General features: G+C 42.4%; 1 protein-coding gene across 6 annotated transcripts in view; it reads right to left on the reverse strand.

Moving 5' to 3' along the window:
- Positions 1-4,500: 4,500 nt before the first annotated feature.
- Positions 4,501-20,758, reverse strand: part of LOC101360546 (nuclear body protein SP140-like protein) — a 73,061-nt gene continuing 56,803 nt past the window's right edge. For 4 of the 6 annotated variants that reach the window (XM_023724475.1, XM_023724474.1, XM_023724470.1 and 1 more), the window contains 9 exons: positions 14,954-15,058; positions 10,933-11,075; positions 9,843-9,890; positions 8,388-8,429; positions 7,643-7,758; positions 6,808-6,916; positions 6,451-6,528; positions 6,091-6,234; positions 4,501-4,865 (listed from right to left, as the gene is read on the reverse strand). In XM_023724475.1, coding sequence (XP_023580243.1) covers positions 4,758-4,865; positions 6,091-6,234; positions 6,451-6,528; positions 6,808-6,916; positions 7,643-7,758; positions 8,388-8,429; positions 9,843-9,890; positions 10,933-11,075; positions 14,954-15,058 — 893 coding nt within the window. In that variant the 3' untranslated portion in view covers positions 4,501-4,757. The remainder of the gene's footprint in view (positions 4,866-6,090; positions 6,235-6,450; positions 6,529-6,807; positions 6,917-7,642; positions 7,759-8,387; positions 8,430-9,842; positions 9,891-10,932; positions 11,076-14,953; positions 15,059-20,758) is intronic. The other 2 variants (XM_023724471.1, XM_023724473.1) reach the window with 2 other exon arrangements.

Consider the following 20,758-nt stretch of genomic DNA (forward strand, 5'->3'; position numbering starts at 1 on the left):
GATCCTATTTTTTCTTCTATGAACTTTATAGTTTTTGGCTTTATATTTAGGTCTTTGATCCACTTTGAATTAGTTTTTGTGTATGGTGTGAGCCAAAGTACAATTTTAAAAAATTATTTATTTATTATGATTTAGATATAAGTTTACAGAGAAAATTAGTTTCTCATTAAACAGTTAATACTCAGATTGTTTTATGACATTGGTTGCCAACCCCACCATGTATCAACACTCTCCTTTCTCCACCCTAGGTCCCTGTTTGTATTCATCTAGTTTTCCTATCTCTTCCTGCCTTGTCTCTGCTTTTGGGCCAGCGTGCCATTAGTCTCATATACATGCTTGAACTATGAAACCTATCCCTCATGTGTGTTGTTGTTGGCCCTAAAAAACAAACAAACAAACCTATTGCTGTTGAGTCAATTCCGACTCATAGCGACCCTGTTGGACAGAGTAGAACTGCCCCATAGAGTTTCCAAGGAGTTGTTGGTGGATTTGAACTGCCGACCTTTTGGTTAGCAGCCGAGCTCTTAATCACTGTGCCACCAGGGCTCCTAATCAGTCTAATCTTTGGACTGAAGGATGAACCTCAGGAGTGACTTCAGTACTGAGTTAAAAGGTGCCCCGCCCTGGGGCCATACTCTCGGGGTTTCTCCAGTCTCTGTCAGACCAGCAAGCCTTTTTTTTTTTGTGAATTTGAATTTTGTTCTACATTTTTCTCCCACTCTGTCTGGGACCCTCTGTTGTGATCCCTGCCAGAGCAGTTGGTGGTGGTAACTGGGCACCGTCTAGTTGTTCTGGGCTCAGTCTCGCGGAGGTTGTGATAGTTGTGGTCCAAAATGCAATTTTGTTAGGAGTTACACAGCCCAGAACTATACACACTTTGAACTTTTGTGTTCACAGAAACACAAATAAACACCTACTTAGAGAAGGCTTGCTTCAGTAAACAAAATAACAAATCAGATAATGTGTCTGGGGGAAAAGACAGGAATTATTCTAGAATTTCATTTGGAGTTAATACTTTCAAACCATCTAGACAGATGAGACGTATAAGTTGTGGCTGAGAAGCCCAAGAATGTTTTTCTTTTTCAAAGGAGGAGATTGATGCTACTGAATATGGTTTTTGCTTCAAGAACTTGTTAAGGAGCCATCTCTTGCCAAGGAATTTATGGCATGGCCCTCCCTGTGCCTCCTTCCTGCTCTGACTTCCCGTGCATCTAGCTAGGAAATAGCACCCAGCTGTGTGCAAGTTAGAGTTTGGCCTAGTAGGAAACACAGCGAAGATGAGTTCAAGTCCAGGATGAGTTCAGGTCCTCAAATTCTGAGGCCATGAGAGGCGTCCTAGGGAAGTCATCTACCCTGGTTTACACTGAGGGAGCTGGAGAACCTACCCCTCTTCCCAGCCTCCCCGCCAGAAGGCGCTTCTCTCCAACACAGCAGACCAGGGTGCTTGTTGATGACCAGAGGAGCCACACCAGGAGATTCAGACTGAGGGGTCCTTACAAAGAGCCTTGAGACCTTACAGTGATAAGAGGTAGCTATGGATAAGAGGCCCAGGTCCTCCTGCAGCTCCCGGGAACACAGCCTCACTCTCCCCAGGGTCAGAACATAGCCAGGAACCCAGTATTGCAGGAAACACCCCACCTCTCTGAGTCCAGGTAAATTGTACTGACAGGTCTTAGTCCCCTTCCTTTGCCCTTGGTTATCTAGTGGGTAGAGTGACCCCTTCTTTTCTAGTACAATGACCAGCTCAGCCTTTGCCTCCACAGCATGTGGCAGCAGGAACACGGTCATCCTGCCCAGTATGATATAAAGGACAAGGCCCACCACCAGGCTTTGTGCCCTCCTGATGGCCTGGAACCACTCCCTTCCTCTTGTGTGACAGTACTGGTCCCCACAGTGAGTCAGTGTCTTAGGCTGGGTTCTCTAGAGAAGCAAAACCAGTGAAATATATATGTGCATATACACACACATACACATACATATATGTATGTATATGTATACATACACACACATATATATACATATAGACAGAGATAGGTAGAGATTTATCTCAAGGAAATTGCTCATGCAGCTGTAGTGCCTGGCCAGTCTAAAGTCCATGGGTCAGGCATCAGGCTGGAGGCTTCTCCTGACTCACATAGTTGCAGGAGCTGACGAACCTAAGATTGACAGGTCAGATGGCAGGCTGCTGGTTCATAGACTGTGGAGGCTGATGAATCCAAAATTGGCAGGTAAGATGGCAGGCTGCTGGCTCATAGGCTGCAGAAGCCAATGAATCCCAAGGTCAGCAGGGAATACAGCAGGCTGCTAGCTCAGGTCCCAAGAATGGAGGTGAGATGATGACAAGCCAGATGCAGGATCCAGAGTGTGCAAAAGCCAGCAAACTTTGCCAGAACATCCATATACATTGGATGTAGTCCACACCCCTGAGGAAACTCCCCTTTCAGTTGTTTGGCTGATCATATCAGATCACATCATGGAGTCGATTATGTTATATCACAAAATGGAGGGTAACTACATCATTCCGTAACTGCCAAACCCCTGAGAATCATGGCCCAGCCAAGTTGACACCCATCCTTACCCATCACAGTCAGCCTTGCTTTCCTCTGCTGTCCAGGTTCCTCCATCCCCATTTCCTAAAGCACTAGTTTCCTTGGGTGAACTGCCTCTGCCCTTTGCTGCAGGTATAGAGGGACCATTGATGCACTGCTGGCCGTATTGCAAGCCAGGCTAATCTGATTTTCTTTTGGGAGCATGATTCCCGAGTAAAGTATTCCTAAGGTGTTAAACAGGGGAAAGCATTTGATTTGCAGCAGCTCGTTAACAACTTGGCTGAGTCGTTACTCATGCTCAATTCTTGGAGCTGCTGTGGTTCCTGTTCTGGTTCCTGGGCTGAGTCTAGGCTCGGTGCAGCCAGTAAGTGGAGGACCTGGGTTTCCACCTACACGGGCCAACTTCAGAGGCTGTGCTCTTAAACACTAGGCTATGCTGCTGCCCATTTCAAATCAGCACTTCTGATTTGAATAACCAAATTGAGCAAACTGCAATTGAGGGTTGATGAAAAATAAAAGCTATGATAGGGATGATATAGAGCTCTATTTATTGACATGTAACAGTGTCCAAAATATATTAATTGAAAACATTGGTTATATCACATTTTGTTTATTAAGATGGTACACACACACACCCACACACACTACAAAGACTACAATCATTTCTTCAAATTGTCAACCATGGTTATTCTCCTTACCTGGAAGGGCCTACCAAGCATTGTACTTCTTTCTTGTTGGTAGGAGGTACAAGGTGGAATAGCTTAGCCTTTACTTTGAGGCTTAACTTAACATGCCTCAGACCATTTAACCCCTAAAAACTTCACCTATGTGGCAGGATTGTAAGATTTATTTCCCACCATCTGGAGTGCATATGATTTAACAAGGCGTTCAGAACACTTGCCACTTCTTGCTCCTTGGGTCTAAATAACATATAGTCATCACAATATTGGATCAATGTATTATAGAAGATCCAAGGAGTATTCATTCAGTATGGCAGGGGGTAGCTCTACATTTCAACAAGGGGCAGGGGGACTCTTCTGTAGGACCAGTGGGTTCAGGGGAATCTGGAGATCAAGGTTCTCATGCACATCTACCCAGATATCCCTGTTCTGAGCTTCATAGCCTTGCTCCTTCTTTATCAGGGCCTGACTTTGGCATAAGAGACCACCCTAACCTTAGAATTCAGTCTTCTCTGAAGTTCTGCCATTTTAAAAATTAGGATCTGTTCCAAGTCCTCTCTATTGTCTGGCTTCAAGCTATAGGTATGGGAGTCTCTCTATGTATGTGCTGCCCAGGAAGGCAGCCAGAACGCTCCTTAGAAGCGAGGATGGTGAGACTTGGTCTCACATACTTTGGACATGTTATCAGGATGGATCAGTCCCTGGAGAAGGACACATTCTTGGTAGAGCGTCAGAGAAAAAGAGGAAGACCCTCAACAGGATGGATTGACACAGTGGCTGCAACAATGGGCTCAAGCATAACAACGGTTATGAGGATGATGCAGGACTGGGCAGTGTTTCATTCTGTTGTACATAGGATCACTATGAGTCAGAACCAACTCAATGGCACCTAACAACAACCACAACAGCATTAATAAATCTAACTCATCTAAGCCTGTCATGTACTTTTTCCAACACATCAATGGTACTTATCAAAAGCCACACAAATCCACAGTTCTTATAGTTAGGATTTCTCCCTTCTTAAATGCCAGACAATTGCACGAGCTAGTTATCCCCTTCACCTATAGCCCATCCAGTTTATCACAGGTGAAGTTCTTTTCTTGGCAATTGTACTTTTGTAGCACTCCAGGGACTATCAACACATCCACTGTCACCAGCTGGCTAGAGGGTGATTCTACTCCAGAATCCCATCCTAAGCGCATGCCTTCTAGGACCATTTCTAGTACCAACTATCTGTGGTTGGGTCCCTAAAAGAACAGAATGAGATGAAGTTTCTTAGGCAAGTGATTTATTATAAGAGTTCTCTCAGGAGAGTGAGGGAAGAATGTTAGGGTGAGTGGAAAAGCTAAGCAAGTATGCACCAACCTGATCCCACGGGGAGGACAGGAGCATGAATCATACTAGAGGATTGGCTCCACTATGAGACAAGGGGGCCATAACCTCCAGGTGAAGCTGGCTCTGCTTGGCCCAGTGAAATCCTCTGGAGAAGGGTAGAAAAGGGCATTTGGCCAGGGCACCTACAGCATCATTACACAAGTGAACTGTTCTCATTTGTTTCCTGAATAGTAAACACTTCCTTGAAATTCCTCTCAAATTCAGCCTCCAGTCTAAGTCCTATTTGGCCAAAGTCCTTGAGCTGAAAAAAATAAAAAAGACAAAAATAATAATACTCATTGTTAGGCTTTGTAGACACTGTATAGGTCAGAATGAGCAGGACCCTTGTGTTAAACATCCAAGGTGTTAACTGAGAGTTCCATTAGTCAGGTTAAACTAAAAACCTCATGAAGCTAAAAGTAACTTCTGTTCCCTGAGGGTTCCCAGAGTATTATATACTTCCGTTCCCAGAGTATTTCTTTTTTTTTTTAATTTAATTTTTTTTTTTATTGTACTTTAGGTGAAGATTTACAGAACAAATAATTTCTCATTACACAGTCAGTACACATATTGTTTTATGACATTGGTTAACAACCCCACCACATGTCAGCACTCTCTCTTCTTGACCTTGGAGGATCTTTTTTCTTTTTTGGTAAAAATATGCATAGCCAAAGATACACCATTTCAAAAATTTCTAAATGTACAATTTAGTGACATAGATTATGTTCTTCCAGTTGTGCTGCTATTCTCACTATCCTTTTCCAAATTATTCCATCACCATTATCTTCAACTCACTGCCCCTTAGGCTTCCCATCAAACCTTTTGAGTTGCTATTGTCAATTTGATCTCACATGGATAATTCTTTTTTTAGTATTTCTTATTAACTAGACACAAATGTGAAATCATTACTGCACTTGGGGCCTATTATTTATTTTAGTGAGAGTTATGAAAGTAATCAGTGTTCTTTGTAACAATTCAGGCAGTACAGAATTGTCTAAAATGAAATCTATGGCCTCTTCCTTTTCCCATGGTCACGTCTATCCCTCAGGTGAGCCCTGTAACTATAGGGACCATCACTGGAAAGTTCACATGTAACAGAATCTGGGCTTTGAGAGCTCTGAGAAGTCTGATGCAGTGTATTTAGGGGGAGAGAAGAAGCATACTCTGACTTTAAAATCCCATTCTCCTCTCCTTATGTGCGGGAGCAGGATGTCCTCTGCTGTCCCCTATGGGCTCCAGTCACCTCTGCAGAGCAGAAGGAGCTCTCAGAAGGCTGGGCTTCGAGTTGCAGTGAAACTGGCTGGCTCACTGTCACTTTGCCACAATGAGCTTAGGCCTGACCTGAAAAAGCCGTTCACTTCTGGAATCCTTGCTTATGTAGGTTTGCTACAGCATAAGGGAAGCTGTGAAGTTCCCAGGTGCCAGAAAAAGGGGACAGAGTGGCTCCATACAAAGGAAAGGAAGTGGAAGCAGGGAAAGCCACCCACCTTGTAGGATGCTCTGTGGTTCTGAAAGATGAGGCGCATGTCCTGCACGAACCCCCCAACTCGATGGTAGCCCTTCTCATTCAGTCTCTTCTTGATTTTGTTTAACCACATGGGTTCCTTTAGGACCTGAGAATCCTCCCTATTCTGGGGGAAAAAATGCCAAAGGTAGCGCTGTTAGCATAGTTCAATGTCTACCTTCTATGGATTCCCATCAAATCCAATTAAAATACCACAAGGTAAAGACAATGGCAGTTCGTGCTCTCCCATGGGATTCAGCTCACAAATCCCACCAATGACAGTTTCAAGGACACGTGACCCCACAACGACCAGTAATTATGGCTTGTTGTTATTGTTACTTACATAATAATAATATGGGATGTTGACAAAAAAGGAGCTCTCTGAACAGCAATAGACCTTCAAGAGGAGGAACTCACATTTCTGCAAAAGGAGGAGGCTGTAAATGAAAAGCAGCTTGGAGGAATGAGCCTGACCTATGCCCAGACAGAACCCATGACTCAAACCAGTCATCCAGAAGGTACCCCAAGCATGCGTGGCTCTTGGAAACAGACAAGTAATGGCTTGAAAACAAGGCTTGTTGTTAAAACCATGTGATTGAGGCATGGCTTAGAAGAACATACTCCCTTTGGGTGCTTTGCGTGGTTGTGCTTCTCCTGTGTGAAGGGAAAGGAGAAGGCTTGGGGCTTGCAGTTGACTCACCAGCTGTTCCTCAGGCAACATCTCCCTCTCCAGGATCTCAGACTCCTCTTGACACTGTTTGCTTCCTGAAGACTCCTTCATCTTGCAGAAGATGCAGCTCCACGGGGTCCTGGGAGGTTGGGCATAAAATGAGCAAGGGGCAAGGCCCTGTACACAGTCCCATTCCCATGGCTGTTCACTGGCCTCCTTTCAGGAATGGCTGAGGGTCAGCTGTTGGGGGACACTTCCCAGAGTGTCCTAGACCACCACGTGTGGCCTCAGGACAATGATCTCCTCCATTAGTGGTAGTTCCAGGGGTGTCAGCCCACAGAAGGAGGTGTCATGGTGAGTGCCGGTCTCTTCTTTCCCTGTCTGAGGTTCTGGGAGCACAAGGATCCCTGCCTGCTAGGCCTGAGTATCAAAAAGTGGGCCTTAATCCCTGGGGTACTTGGACCTTCATCTGTCTGATGGGACCAAGTGAAATACAGGAGCTGGGTGATGTTTCCTGAGTTTTCTGAATAAGCACAGAACACACACAACTGGCCTTTTCTGTCCTCAATTCTTTTGGACAGGAGTCCATGCTGCAAAACTTCTAGGAAAGGACAGTTACAGGACATAGGCAAAGGGGCCCAGTCACTGTCCTAAGTCTTAGAGGACGTGTCTTTGATACACAAAGAACAGTAAGCTTTTGCTGCCAGCCCCATTAAGCAGCTCTAGATCACACTTCCAGATCCCTGTATCCAAGGACGCTCCTTCTTCCCAGTCTAGACACAAGCAGGAACACTGCAGGGCGAGTGTGTACAGCAGGAGGAGGGGGCACTAAGAGGGGAGGAAGCTGAGGTCGCATCTCACTAACCTCTCAACCTCCACAGGTGGGATATGACATTCCTCATGAAAGGATCTCGAACAAGTGTCACAGCAGAACAGCTGTCCTCCATCGCGGCATACCTCACAGTCATCTGAGTTTTCCTGCTGGAAGGTGCAATAACGCCCACATCACCAGAATCGCTGAGGGCCAAAGGCTAACACCATGGGAATCTAGAACACATTGCCTTTGCGTGCACAGCATGGACACGTACATGCTTCTGCCTGAGATTTTAATGAACTACACTGAGTGGAGATGCCAGAGAAGACATTCTGGCTTGCAGTGAAGTTCAGGAGGAAGGGCTGTGTATCCAGCCAGAAAAATTTTCTTTATAAAACCAGACATCCTAACACAACAAGAATAACAACAAAATGAAATGACAGTTTTGTAGGACTGAATAATTTCATAATCCATCAGGTAAAACAAGGACCTGAAACACCTTCTTAAATCCATTTGCCTATATTACAATGGCTAAATTGACTTGTGGAAGGGTGATTTACAAACGTGAAAGGACAGAGTGAGTCAGGTTTCTTTCCTTGGCTCTCTATCTCCCCCAGATGATCTGAGTCATCTCATAGCTCCAGTTACATCTTTATGTCTACACCTCCCAGATGCTCAGCCTCTATACTGCACCTGTACACATCCAAGTGTCCACCCAGTGCCTCCTCTGGGACTCTTGAAGCACATCTCAAACTCATCCTTTGAAAATTTAGTTGGTTAGGGAGTTAGTACTTACGTAAGAGTCAACTAAGGCGTTGTTGTGAGGCTCCAGTCTTCTCTGTTGAAAAGAGAGAAAGATTGAATGACAATACTGAATGCATGCATCATTTATTTGAACAGTTATCTCTTCATAGGAGTCCAGCAATCTACCCTTTATTTCGTAACTCATGGCAACCCTAGGTACAACAAAACAAATAATAGTGTACAATAAGTGATTCTTCCAGATTAGCATATCAGTTTATTTTACAGCATGTGAGCTGTCACCAGAAGATACAAATGGAACTTGTCATGATCAGGGAAGCTGTCATGTGGCGCTGAGAGTGGCAGTGGAGTTTCCAGAAGCCAAGGGGCTCAGTCAGCAAGGGGACCCACAGAAGTAGTAATGGATCCTAGGACTGTCACCTTTGGGAGCTTCTGTTCTGGCCCATGGGAAGACACAAAATTTAGAGGCAACTACAGGTTGTTGCTGTGAAGAGTCACACCTATGAATAAGGATAGACTGTGTTCGTTGGAAGTTGCCAGCTCATTTGAGTAACCTAGACTCTGCCACTCTTGATACCTGGGGAAAGGTAGAGATGTTGGTTTTTAAAGTACTCACTGAATAGATTTTCCTTCAGGAAACCCAGTGAATGAAATGTCCCAGTGTCTGAGAGTTCAAACCAGTCACACCATCAAATAATGTAAAGTCACAGTGGAATATGAGGCCTCAGTAGCCAGTTATATGTGAACCTTAGAAGTCTGTGAATCTCTTAGATGGCCGCTTCTGCCTAAAGTATGTAAGAATGGCACTTTTCCACTTCACCTCCCTCCTCAGGTTCTCATTCATACTCAATCTTGGAAAAACTATAGAAGACACGACTTAGCACTTTGCCCTGAATCTATATTGCACTTTACTGATTTGTTTGGTAGCTCCATAGCCTCCTTAGCCTTCTTCCATTGAGAGAAATCACTCACACAGATGGAAGGGAGGTCTGCACAATCTCACTGGTGAAGCCAAAGGTGTGGCATCAAAGTAAAACTTTCTCTCGGTCAGCCCCTCCTGTAAGCCACATGTGTATCCCAAGAGCTTCTTCCTCATCAGCAGTATGTTCATGAAGAGTAAATAATTTTGCCTTGAGAAAGAACTCTGTGTCTGTGTGTACATTTTATTGGGAGGAGGGGGAAGATGTGGCTGAACCAAAAAGAAATGTGCTTTTTGTTGCCTATCTCATGAAATGACAATTGGCTTCATATTGTTCCAAGGTGAGCTATCTAGTAGACTAGAGTAATTTGAAGGACTGTGAGGAAACGTTTGCTCCATCAGATTTCATTTAAGTTATAAAAGAGTAAAATCAATGAAAAACATCTGGGCTCAAGTTCAGTATGATCCTATCACGTTATTATGGAATGCGTTTATGTATTACATAATCATGTTTGCTTTTCCATCTTTGATACCCTTATAAGAATTTGCAGAAAATTATATAGTAATCACCTTTTTCCTCCTATGATACATTCTTGGAGGATTTGGTAGAAATCCTTCCTGAAAGACAAAAAGATCCCAGAATGTGGTTAGTCTGTGTTTCTGTTTTGTGAGTCTGGCATTTCCAGTCTCCTCCAAAATATTTCTACCTGGATGTCCCACTGGCAGTTCAAACCTGAGGTGTCTAAATGGGAAACTATCTTCCTCTTCTTACCTGTACCTCTACTAGATTTCAATCACTCGTAGCTGGAAAATCATCTTTAGAGCATTTTTCTTTTCCCTTGTGCTTCATTCCCAAGTCCTGGAAGGTTTTCCTTCACAATCCCTTTTATACCCATCACCACCTTTCCATTCTCATCAGTGCCACTCTGGCTGAAGTCTTTATACCAGGGCTATTCAGGCAACACACATTTGTTGTATGACTACTGGATGTCAGGCAATAAACAACCTTGGTCACACAAAGACGGAGAAATGCTAGAGGAATCTAGACAGAAAAAGAGGCTGTATGGAGGTATAATTACATAACAGTGGAGGAAGGACTCTAGTAGGGGGCTCAGAAAGCCCAGGGAAGGGATGACCAGGGACAGGTCAATCTGAGAATATTCAGAGGGGGTGATAGTGTAGCTGAGCATTGTAGGTTGAGTATGGGTTTTTCAGGCAGAAAGACAGTGAGGCCATTTGAAGGTGATGAGTTTAAACTCATAACCCCATTGACGGATCGTGACTTACCACACACTATCTACCTAAGCCCACAGAGCCAGCTCAGTCTTGGCTCTGGTTTTCATGGCGTTCTTTCTCTGGAGTGTCCTCTTTCCACTTGTTTGACTGTCAACTCTTCTTTCCTTCATTGCAGAAAGTTATGTACATGCACCCAAGTCAGAACAACCTTTCCCCCCTCCTCTGAGTCTCTTCCTTACAACACTGGTATACTGCGTTGTACTATGGTTATGAATGTGGAGCACCTCTGTCCCAAGTGAGAGGAAAGACTTGTGGCATCAGGGCTTTAGCTATAACTCAACAAATATTTGGTGAGTAAACAATGACCTTACTATTAGGATACAACAAGGCAGGGCATATCTCCTGGCCCTTGTCAATGGAATACCTCCATCAGCCGTAGTAGGGGCCGTCCGCCACAGCGCACACTCAGCTTCCAGTACTTTGATCTTGCATAGCCTCCTTTGATTTCAAATTCCGTAGGGGTAAACCACTTTCCATCCTCACTCTGTATAGACTTCTCTGAGGCTCCTGTAAGACCAGGGTAAGTTGACCGCGAGGATTCTGTCCCCAGAGCTCAGCCTGTGGCCTCCCACCACACTGGATCTGAAGCCAACCAATTTGGGCTCAAGATCAATAGCAGGAGAGTCTGTCTTCCTCTCTCAGACTTACGGGGATCCAAACCCAACCTGAAAGTCCCCTCAAAAGAGATTCCTGCTATATCATTTCTTTGATTTTCATATATGAAAAAGGTGATAATTACCAACCAAATCAACCTTTTAAAAGAATCTCAAAACCACCTACAAAGGAAAACCAAGTGATTCCAAAGAATGAGAGGATTTCAATTTACTATTAAATTCTGGGGATCAATGCGGAGGAAGAATCCTGGAAATGGTTTTTAGGTTCATGGGACTGAGATCCCAGGTGGGTGTCCTGAAGCTCAGAATGTCACCACTACTACATCTGCATTTTCTGCCACCACATTTTTCATCAAGTTTGATGGCATTACTGAGCAGAAATTTTCCCATTCCTAAAATCATGATAGCTGATATTAAAAATAATTATAAAATTTTATCCAGTGGAAATTTTAGGTTATTTACAAGAGATAGTCATCACCCAGGCTCTTTCATTAGTCATTAAGGAAATGCATATCAGAACCACAGTGAGAAAACATTTCACACCCATTAGGATGGTCATAATAAAAAAGACAGACAATGACAAGTGTTGGCAAAGATGTGCAGAAATTGGAACCCTCACACATTACTGGTGAGAATGTAAAATGGTACAGCTTCTGTGGAAAATAGCTTGGCAGTTCTTCAAGAAATGAAACATAAAGTTGGCATATAATCCAGCAATTATACTCCCAAATATATACCCAAGAGAAGTTAAAACATATGTCCACACAAAAACTTGTACATGAATGTTCATAGCAGCATTATTTAAAATGACCAAATATCCATCATCTGATGAAACAAAATGTAGTATATCAATACAATGGAATATTATATTATTTGACAATAAAAAGGAATGAAGTTTTAATATGTACTACAAAATGGATGAATCTTGAAGACATCATGCTTAGTGAAAGAAGCCAGTCACAAAAGGCCACATAATATATGGTTCCATTTATGTGAAATGCCCAAAATAGGCAAATGTATAGAGCAGAAAATAGAATAATTATTGCTTAAGGCTAGTGGTTGGGATGGAATGGGGACTGGGGTTGATTGCTAATGGTTTGGAGTTTCTTTTAGGGAGGATGAAAATGCTCAAAATTAGATTGTGGTGATGGTTGTACAACCTTGTTGAAATTCAAAAAGCTATTGAATTGTACATGAGTTATATGGTATGTGAATTGCATCTCAATAAAGCAGTTTAAAAAATAGACATAAGGCAAACATTTATATTAATTAGTGTCCCAAGAGCCATATTAAGGAAGAGAGGTCTGAGATGAAGTCTGTCATAATAGATATTTTTGCAAAGCTTTAGAATTTACAAACACAAAACATTTTCCATTAAATTATGTAAATTAATTCTCATAGCTGCATCATGAGATTTTTAATTAATATTCCCTTATTTAGATGAGGACTTTCTGGCTCAAAAAGGTCCCCTTCTCTACCCAGAATGAAACAGTCACTCTTAGCATAGCCAAGGCTAGAACACAGGCTTTTTGATTCCAGATTCTGCAATCTCACTATGTAAAACACCAGTCTTGGTGGTGATGATGCAGAGGGGACAGAGGTTATAAAGGTGGAGGTTGAAAGCCTCTTTCCTTCTATGTTTGATTCAAAGTAAAATGGGTGGTATTTTCTATCTATGGATTGAAGTTCCTGCACTTGTCTTTGGTTCTTTGGGCATCACCATGGACACTTCATGTGGGAGTGAGCGCCTAATAGGTATGATTTTTTAAAAGTGTGAAAGTATCATCTTAGGTTTACCTTTTTGAAGAATGGGAATTCTAGACACTTAATTGTGCTTATGGGGAACTTGTGCATGGATCAAGAGGGAGTCGTTCAAACAGAACAAAGGGATATTGCATAGTCCAAAGTCAGAAAAGGTGTGTGTCAGGGTAGTATCCTTTTGCCATACTTATTCAGTCTGTATGCTGAGCAGATAAACCAAGAAGCTGGACTATATGAAGGAAAAAGCAGCATCAGAATTGGAGGAAGACTCATTAACAATCTGCTATCTGCAGATGGCACAACCTTGCTTGCTGAAAGTGAAGAGGACTTGAAGCACTTACTGATGAAGATGAAAGGCTACAGCTTTCACTATGGATTATACCTTAACATAAAGAAAACAAAAATCCTCACAACTGGACCAATACGCTATCTCATGATAAATGAAGAACATATTGAAGTTGTCAAAGATTTCATCTTACTGGATCAACAATCAATCTCCATTGGGCAAATCTGCTTCGAAAGACCTCTTTAAAATCTTAAAAAGCAAAGATGTCACTGTCTTAGTTACTTAGTGCTGCTGTAACAGAAATACCACAAGTGGCTGGCTTTAACAAACAAATTTATTCTCTCATGGTCTAGGAGGCTAGAAGTCCGAATTCAGGGCACCAGCTCTAGGAGAAGGCTTTCTCTCTCTGTCAACCCTGTCTCCTTTCAACATCTGTGGGCACACTGTTCACTGGAGATCTCCATGTGTCTTGGCATCAGCCTTCCCCTGGGTCTAGGAGATTCTCAGCGCAGGAACCCCAGGTCTAAAGGATGCGCTCTGCTCCTGGCTCTTCTTTCTTGGTGGTAATGAGGTCCCCCCTCTGCTCACTTCTCTCTGCCTTTATCTCTTGTAGGGCAGTGAAGGTCGGTGACTGAAGATACATCCCACCCTAATTCTGCCTCATTAACATAACAAAACCTAATCCTCACTACCATGACCTAATCCTGCCTCATTAACATAATGGACAGCTCACTCCCAAATGGGACCTTAACCACAGGCATAGAGGCTACTATTTACAACACATCACAAAATGGAGGATAATCAGATCACAAAATGGAGGACAACCACACGATACTGGGAATCATGGTCTAGTCAAGTTGACATATATTTTGGGGGGACACAATTCAATCCATGACAGTCGCTCTGATGATTAAGGTCTCCCTGACCCAAGCCGTGGTATTTTCAGTTGCCTCATATGCATGAGAAAGCTGAACAATGAAAAAGGAAGACCAAAGAAGAATTGATGCACTTGAATTATGGTGTTGGCAAAGAATATTGAATACACCAAGGACTTCCAGAACGAACAAATCTGTCTTGGAAGAAGTACAACCAGAATGCTCCTTAGAAGTAAGGATGGTGAGACTTTGTCTTGCTTACTTTGGACATGTTATCAGGAGAGACCAGTCCCTGGAGAAGGACATCATGCTTGGTAAAGTAGAGAGGGTCAGCAAAAAAGAGGAGGGCCTTCAACAAGATGGACTGACACAGTGGCTGCAACAGTGGGCTCAAACATTATTTTCAGGCTGGTGCTGGACCAGACAGTGTTTTGCTCTGTTATACAGGGATGGATTACACAATAAGCAAGGTACACGTGGGCTTACTTGTGCTTACTTACTAATCTGTAGTGCACAATTTCACCTGTTTTTCACCATATCAAAGATATGGTAAAACCCATGTGAAACTGTGCACTACAGATTAGTAAGTAAAGACAAGCCAGTGTGTACCTTGCTTACTGTAAGCCAGTGTGTACCATGCTTTCCGGTAATCCGCCCCTGCTGTTATAGGTAGGGTTGCTGTGAGAGTGGACTTGATGGCACCTAAGAACATCAGGGTTACCTTGCTCCTTTTCTCAAGCCAAACTGGAACCATAATTTCTTGACTAACGTATAATTCACAGGGTAATTCCATCACTGCTCTGATACCTTCAGAGAGGAGTTACAAATTACAGAAGACATGAAACGTACCTTGTTCCAATTTCTTCTTATATAAAGTCCCCTTTACCTCACCACAGGTCACAGGAAGTAAAGGGGAGTGAAAATCCACAGTTGTATCTGTGTGCTTTCTTGAACCTAAAAGAGAAGATTTCTTTATTCATTCTCGTTTTACAATTGTATACATCTCCCTCCTCCCCTGTTGAGGTCATAGGAATGACCTAGAGGTCATAAAGACATAGAGGTCTTTTGGAAGCTTGGTTCCACAAATCTCTAGCATTTCAAAGCCTTTCTTCCTAGTGGTATTTTTGATACATACCTACAGAATGTCTTCCCCAACTCCACCTCCCAAATCTCACATAGAACCTAATGCTTTAGCTGAGAAATTAGGCTTCAATAAAACTCTCTTAACGCCTAATCTTTTTGGCCCCACTGATTCTTACACAGCACAAACACAGCTGCTGTCACTGTTCTGAAGGGAGCACTCCAGCCAGACACTTGCTGCAGTTAGATAGCTAGAGAGAATGTCAGAAACTGTTCTCGTATCACCCCATTTGAGCATTGAGTAGGCATAGAGAAAGCAGAATAACATTGGGGCAACCTAATGGAGACAGTGTCTATTTTCTCTTTTGTTCTGTTTTTCTTGATTTTTCCTTTGCCTCCACTTTATGGCTAAAAGAGGAGCAGAAGGAGATCTAGAATAATCTGCAAATTACACGGGGAGGAGGGTGACCGGAGACCTGATAACTAGTTATGAGATAGGTAGACTACTAGAGGCAAATTTGAGAGGACATTTTGGTGTAAATGGTTAAGCACTGGGCTACTAACCCAAAGGTTGGTGGTTCGAACCCCCTCAGAGGCACCTCAGAAGCTTGCTTCGGAAAGGTCAGCCAATGAAAATCCTATAGAGCACAGTTCTACTCTGACACACATGGGGTTGCCACGAGTCAGAATCAGCTCAACAGAAACTTTTTTTTTTAAACTACTAGAACTTGATGGGCGAAGAAGTACACTTGGTGTAATTCTCCCTCTTGCTTTATAGATGAGGAAACTGAAGGAAAAAAGTCAATCAACTGAGAGGCTGAAGCCCAAACAGTCAAAGGAAAAGGAAGTTTCAGGACAGAGACCCCTGACCACCACTCTGAGTCACCCTTACAGTGCAGTTTATGGCTCTCTGCCTAGCAAAGAAGACGGTTAGCTGAACAACTCATAGGTTAGACCCTTTATATGGCAATAGACTATTTCTTGCCTCAAAAGTTATGAGTTCAGTGGATGCAGCCCTGCCGTGGCTCCTGGACACCAGCATCTGGTTGCAGATCCATCTCCAAGTTACCTGTCTGTGCTATTATCATTTTCTCTCCCTGACACATTGTGGAAATTGATTAAATCTGATATATTTCTCAACAGTTAGTATGGCTACATAAGCAATTAGGGAAATGAGTTTATTAATAAAAACATAGAATGAAGCACAGGAATTTAAATGTTTAATTATTAGAAGTGTATTCATTTTCTCTACTTCTTGGTCGGCCTCTTTTTTGCTTGTGAGTTAAATGGATTCTAGGTCTGCCTCTCTTTCTCCCTGGGAACATAAAAAATGTCATGGTAACAGATAAGTATTGGATAAAATAGTATTTTTGAAAAATTCTATTTAGGAGGAGGAGCCAACATGGTGCTATAGACAGAAGCACCACACTGTCCCTCCACAGCAACGACCTGAAAAGCTAAGTAAAACAAAGACAAATGTCAATCCTGGAACCCTAAGCATCAAATGAAGAGGTAAAGAACTCAGCCAAGCACTGAATGGAATAAGAAACTGACGAGAACAGAGAGAGAGGAGAGATATCAGCGGAGGTCCCCTATCAGCTAGTGCAGCACGGATTTGCCATCTTGGACTCCTGTTGGAGATCGGTGACACAGAGTATGGAAAAGCAGCTTCATGGAGCTCCCAGCAGGAGACAGAGCACCCGGGAACCAACGATATACACTTTCCCACCCCCTACCATTCTTCCCCGTTCTCGGCCTCTGCCACTTGCCACCAGCCGAAGTCTCTTGGCTGGGAGACACTGGCTCTGTGCCACTTGGATTCACCCCACCCACACAGGCTGGCTCTCTCAGTGCCATTTCTTTGTTGCTGGTGTTGCTTTTCTCTGCTTCTTTTGGTTTCTTCCCTGCCTCTCACCTTCTTCCCCTCCTTTTTCTCAAACACCTGGCTCTGTGTGCCTTCTTTGCTTCTTCTTGAAAGGCTGTGAAGCACTGCTCAGCTGGGGAACTGCTTCCCCGGTCTGACCCTCCACACAGGTGGGATCTCTGGGCCTTTTTTCTGTTTGTTTGTTTTTGATTTGTTTTGTTTTGTACTATTCTGATCTGTTTTGATTGTTTGTATTATTTTTCTTTTCACGGCTTGGGAGCCCCTTCCAGCCAGGCTGTACTGTGCGGCTTGGGAGCCACTTCCCCAGTCTGCGTAGCTGTGCCAGTGGGGTCCCTGGGGGCATTTCTGTTCTTTTCCTTTTTGTTTTTTTCATTTCTCAGTTTCTCATCTCTCTATACTTACCTTATTTTCCTGTCTCCTGAATACCTGGCTCTATGTGACATCTCGGCCCCTTCTAGCCAGGCTGTACTGCACGGTCAGGGAGCCACTTCCCCGGTCTGAGCAGCTGCACCAGTGGACTCCGTGGGGACTTTTCTTTCTTTCATTTTTTAAAAATCATTTATTTATTTCTCTTCTTTTTTCCTTTTCTCCATTTCTCAGTTTCTTGTCTCTCCACTCCAACAGCAAACTTAGCACACTTTTTGATTTTTTTGTATGTTTGTTTTGGCCCCTGTTTCTCTCTCCTCTATCTTCTTCCCATACTCAGCTCCACACATCACAACATCCCCCCTCGTTTCTACCTACCTGCACTGTGTGCTGAACATCACACCCCCGAGCATTACAGGCATGGCCTACGAGAACTTGCCCTGCACTGACTCCAGGGCTGCCCTGTTCGCCTTGGTGTGTGCCACAAATAACTCATCCCAGCCCCCTCCCTTCAGCTGGACCTGCCCTGCTGCACCATAGCTGAGCGACTGGCTCTGCCAAGTGGACAAGGAGGTGAAAACTATTGTGCCCACAGACAAGCAAACAACAAAGAATACACAGCCTGCCTGCTCAGACATAACCAAATAAAACAAACAAACAGGACAACACAAACACATTTGCAATCAATAAATTAAGAAAATAACTACTGAATGTCCTGAAGACAGCAGACAATATCAAAACATATGAAAAAAACAGGATGGTTCCAATACGCCTCCAAAATAAAACACCAGATGACTTTCCAGTAGAAGAAAAGGCACTAGAATGACCTGACAGGAAATTCAAATCTCTAATTTTCAGAGCTATCCAAGAGTTGGAGCAAAAAGCAGACAAAAATGAGGAAAACAATAGACAAATCCATGGAAAAGGCAGACAAATTCATGGAAAATACAGAGCAAAAAAAAAAAATGGAAGAATTCAGGAAAAGAATACAGGAACAAAATGGTAACATAAATTCACAACTAGAAATCATACAAAAACAACAATTAGAAATCCAAAAGATAAACAACAAGATTTCAGAAATGGACAGTGTCATAGAAGGGCTGAGGAGCAGGTTTGAAACAATGGAAGACAGGATCAGGGAAATTGAAGAGAAACACTTGGATACAACTCTGAGGAAAAATCAAAAAAAGAATGAAGAAAAATGAAGAAACTCTGAGAATTACGTGGGATACAATGAAAAGCAAAAATTTGCGGATGATCAGAGTTCCAGAATGGGGAGAAAACAGAAAACACAGAGAGGATCATTGAAGAATTACTGACAGAAAACTTCACTAATATCATGAAAGATGAAAAGCTGACCATCCAAGAAGCTCAACGAACCCCATATAGCATAGACCCCCCCTCAAAAAAAAATCACTAAGGAATATCATAATCACACTTGCTAAAACCAAAGACAAAGAATCCTAGGAGCAGCTTGAGAAAAATGAAGAGTCACATACAGAAGGGAAACAATAAGACTAAGGTTTGATTACTTGGCAGAAACCATGCACACAAGAAGGCAATGCGATGACATATATAAAACCTTGAAAGAAAAAAATTGCCAACCAAGAATAATATGTCGTGCAAAACTCTCATTCAAATATGATGGTGAAATTAGGACATTTCCAGATAAACAGAAATTAAGGGAATATTTAAAAACCAAACCAAACTTATAAGAATTATTAAACGGAGTCCCTCAGTTTGAGAACAAGCAACATCAGACCACGGCCTGAATCTAGGAGGCAAGATCATACCAGCCAGATACCAACAGCTAACATCATTCTTTTTTTTTTTTTTTTTAATTTCTTTATTGTACTTTAGACGAAGGTTTACAGAATACTTTCTCATTAGATAGTCAGTACACATACCGTTTTATGACATTGGTTAAGAACCCCACGACATGTCAACACTCTCCCTTCTCAACCTTGAGGACTTTTTTTTTTTTGGTGAAAATATATATAGCCAAAGTTACACCATTTTGAAAGTTTCTACATGTACAATTCAGTGACATCGATTACATTCTTCCAGTTTTGCTGCTATTCTCACTATCCTTTTCCAAATTATTCCATCACCATATTATCTTCAACTCACTGTCCCTAAGCTTCCCATCAAACCTTTTGAGTTGCTTTTGTCAATTTGATCTCACATAGATAATTCTTTCTTTTTTTGTACCTTAGATGAAGGTTTGCAGAACAAATAGTTCCTCATTAAACAGTTAGTAGACATATTGTCCTATGACAATGGTTAACAACCCCATGACATGTCAACACTGTCCCTTCTCAAACTTGGGTTCCCTATCACCAGCTTTCCTGTCCCCTCCTGCCTTCTAGTTAACATTGTTCTTAATGGAGAGAGGCTGAAAACTTTCCCTTTGAGAACAGGAACAAGACAAGGATGCCCGTTATCTCCACTCCTATTTAACATTGTGCTGGAAGTCCTAGCTAGAACAATAAGGCAATAAAAAGAAATAAAGGACATCCAAACTGGTAATGAAGAAGTTAAACTGTCCCTTTTTGCAGATGATATGATATTATACGTAGAAAACCTAAAAGACTCCAAGAGAAACCTACTTAAACTAATAGAAAGATTCAGCAGAGTAGCAGGATACAAGATAAACACACAAAAATCAGTTTGATTCCTGTACACCAAAAAAGAGAACAATGAAAAGGAAGTCAGAAAAACAATACCATTTATAATAGCCCCTAAAAAATTAAAATACTTAGGAATAAATTTAACCAGGGATGTAAAAGACCTACAAAGAAAACTACAAAGCACTACTGCAAGAAACCCAAAGGGATCTACATAAATGGAAAAACATTCCATACTCATGGATAGGTAGACTTAACATAGTGAAAATGAAAATTATACCCAAAGCAATTTACAAATACAATGCAATCCCCATCCAAATACCAACAACATTCTTTAAAGAGATGGGAAAACTAATCATTAACATTATATGGAAAGGGAAAAAAGCCCCGGATAAGTAAAGCTCTATTGAAGAAGAATAAAATAGGAGAACTCACACTACGTGACTTCAGAACCTACTATACAGCTACGGTAGTCAAGACAGCCTAGTACTGGTACAACGACAGACACATTGACCAATGAAACAAAATTGGGAACCCAGATGTAAATCCATCCACCTACGGTCACCTGATCTTCGACAAGGGCCCAAAGTCCATCACATGGGGAAAAGATAGTCTTTTTAACAAATGGTGCGGCAAAACTGGATGTCCATCTGCAAAAAAATGAAACAGGACCCATACCTCACACCATATACAAAA

The sequence above is a fragment of the Trichechus manatus genome, unplaced genomic scaffold (genome assembly GCF_000243295.1).
Source record: "Trichechus manatus latirostris isolate Lorelei unplaced genomic scaffold, TriManLat1.0 scaffold00249, whole genome shotgun sequence".
NCBI lineage: Eukaryota > Metazoa > Chordata > Mammalia > Sirenia > Trichechidae > Trichechus > Trichechus manatus.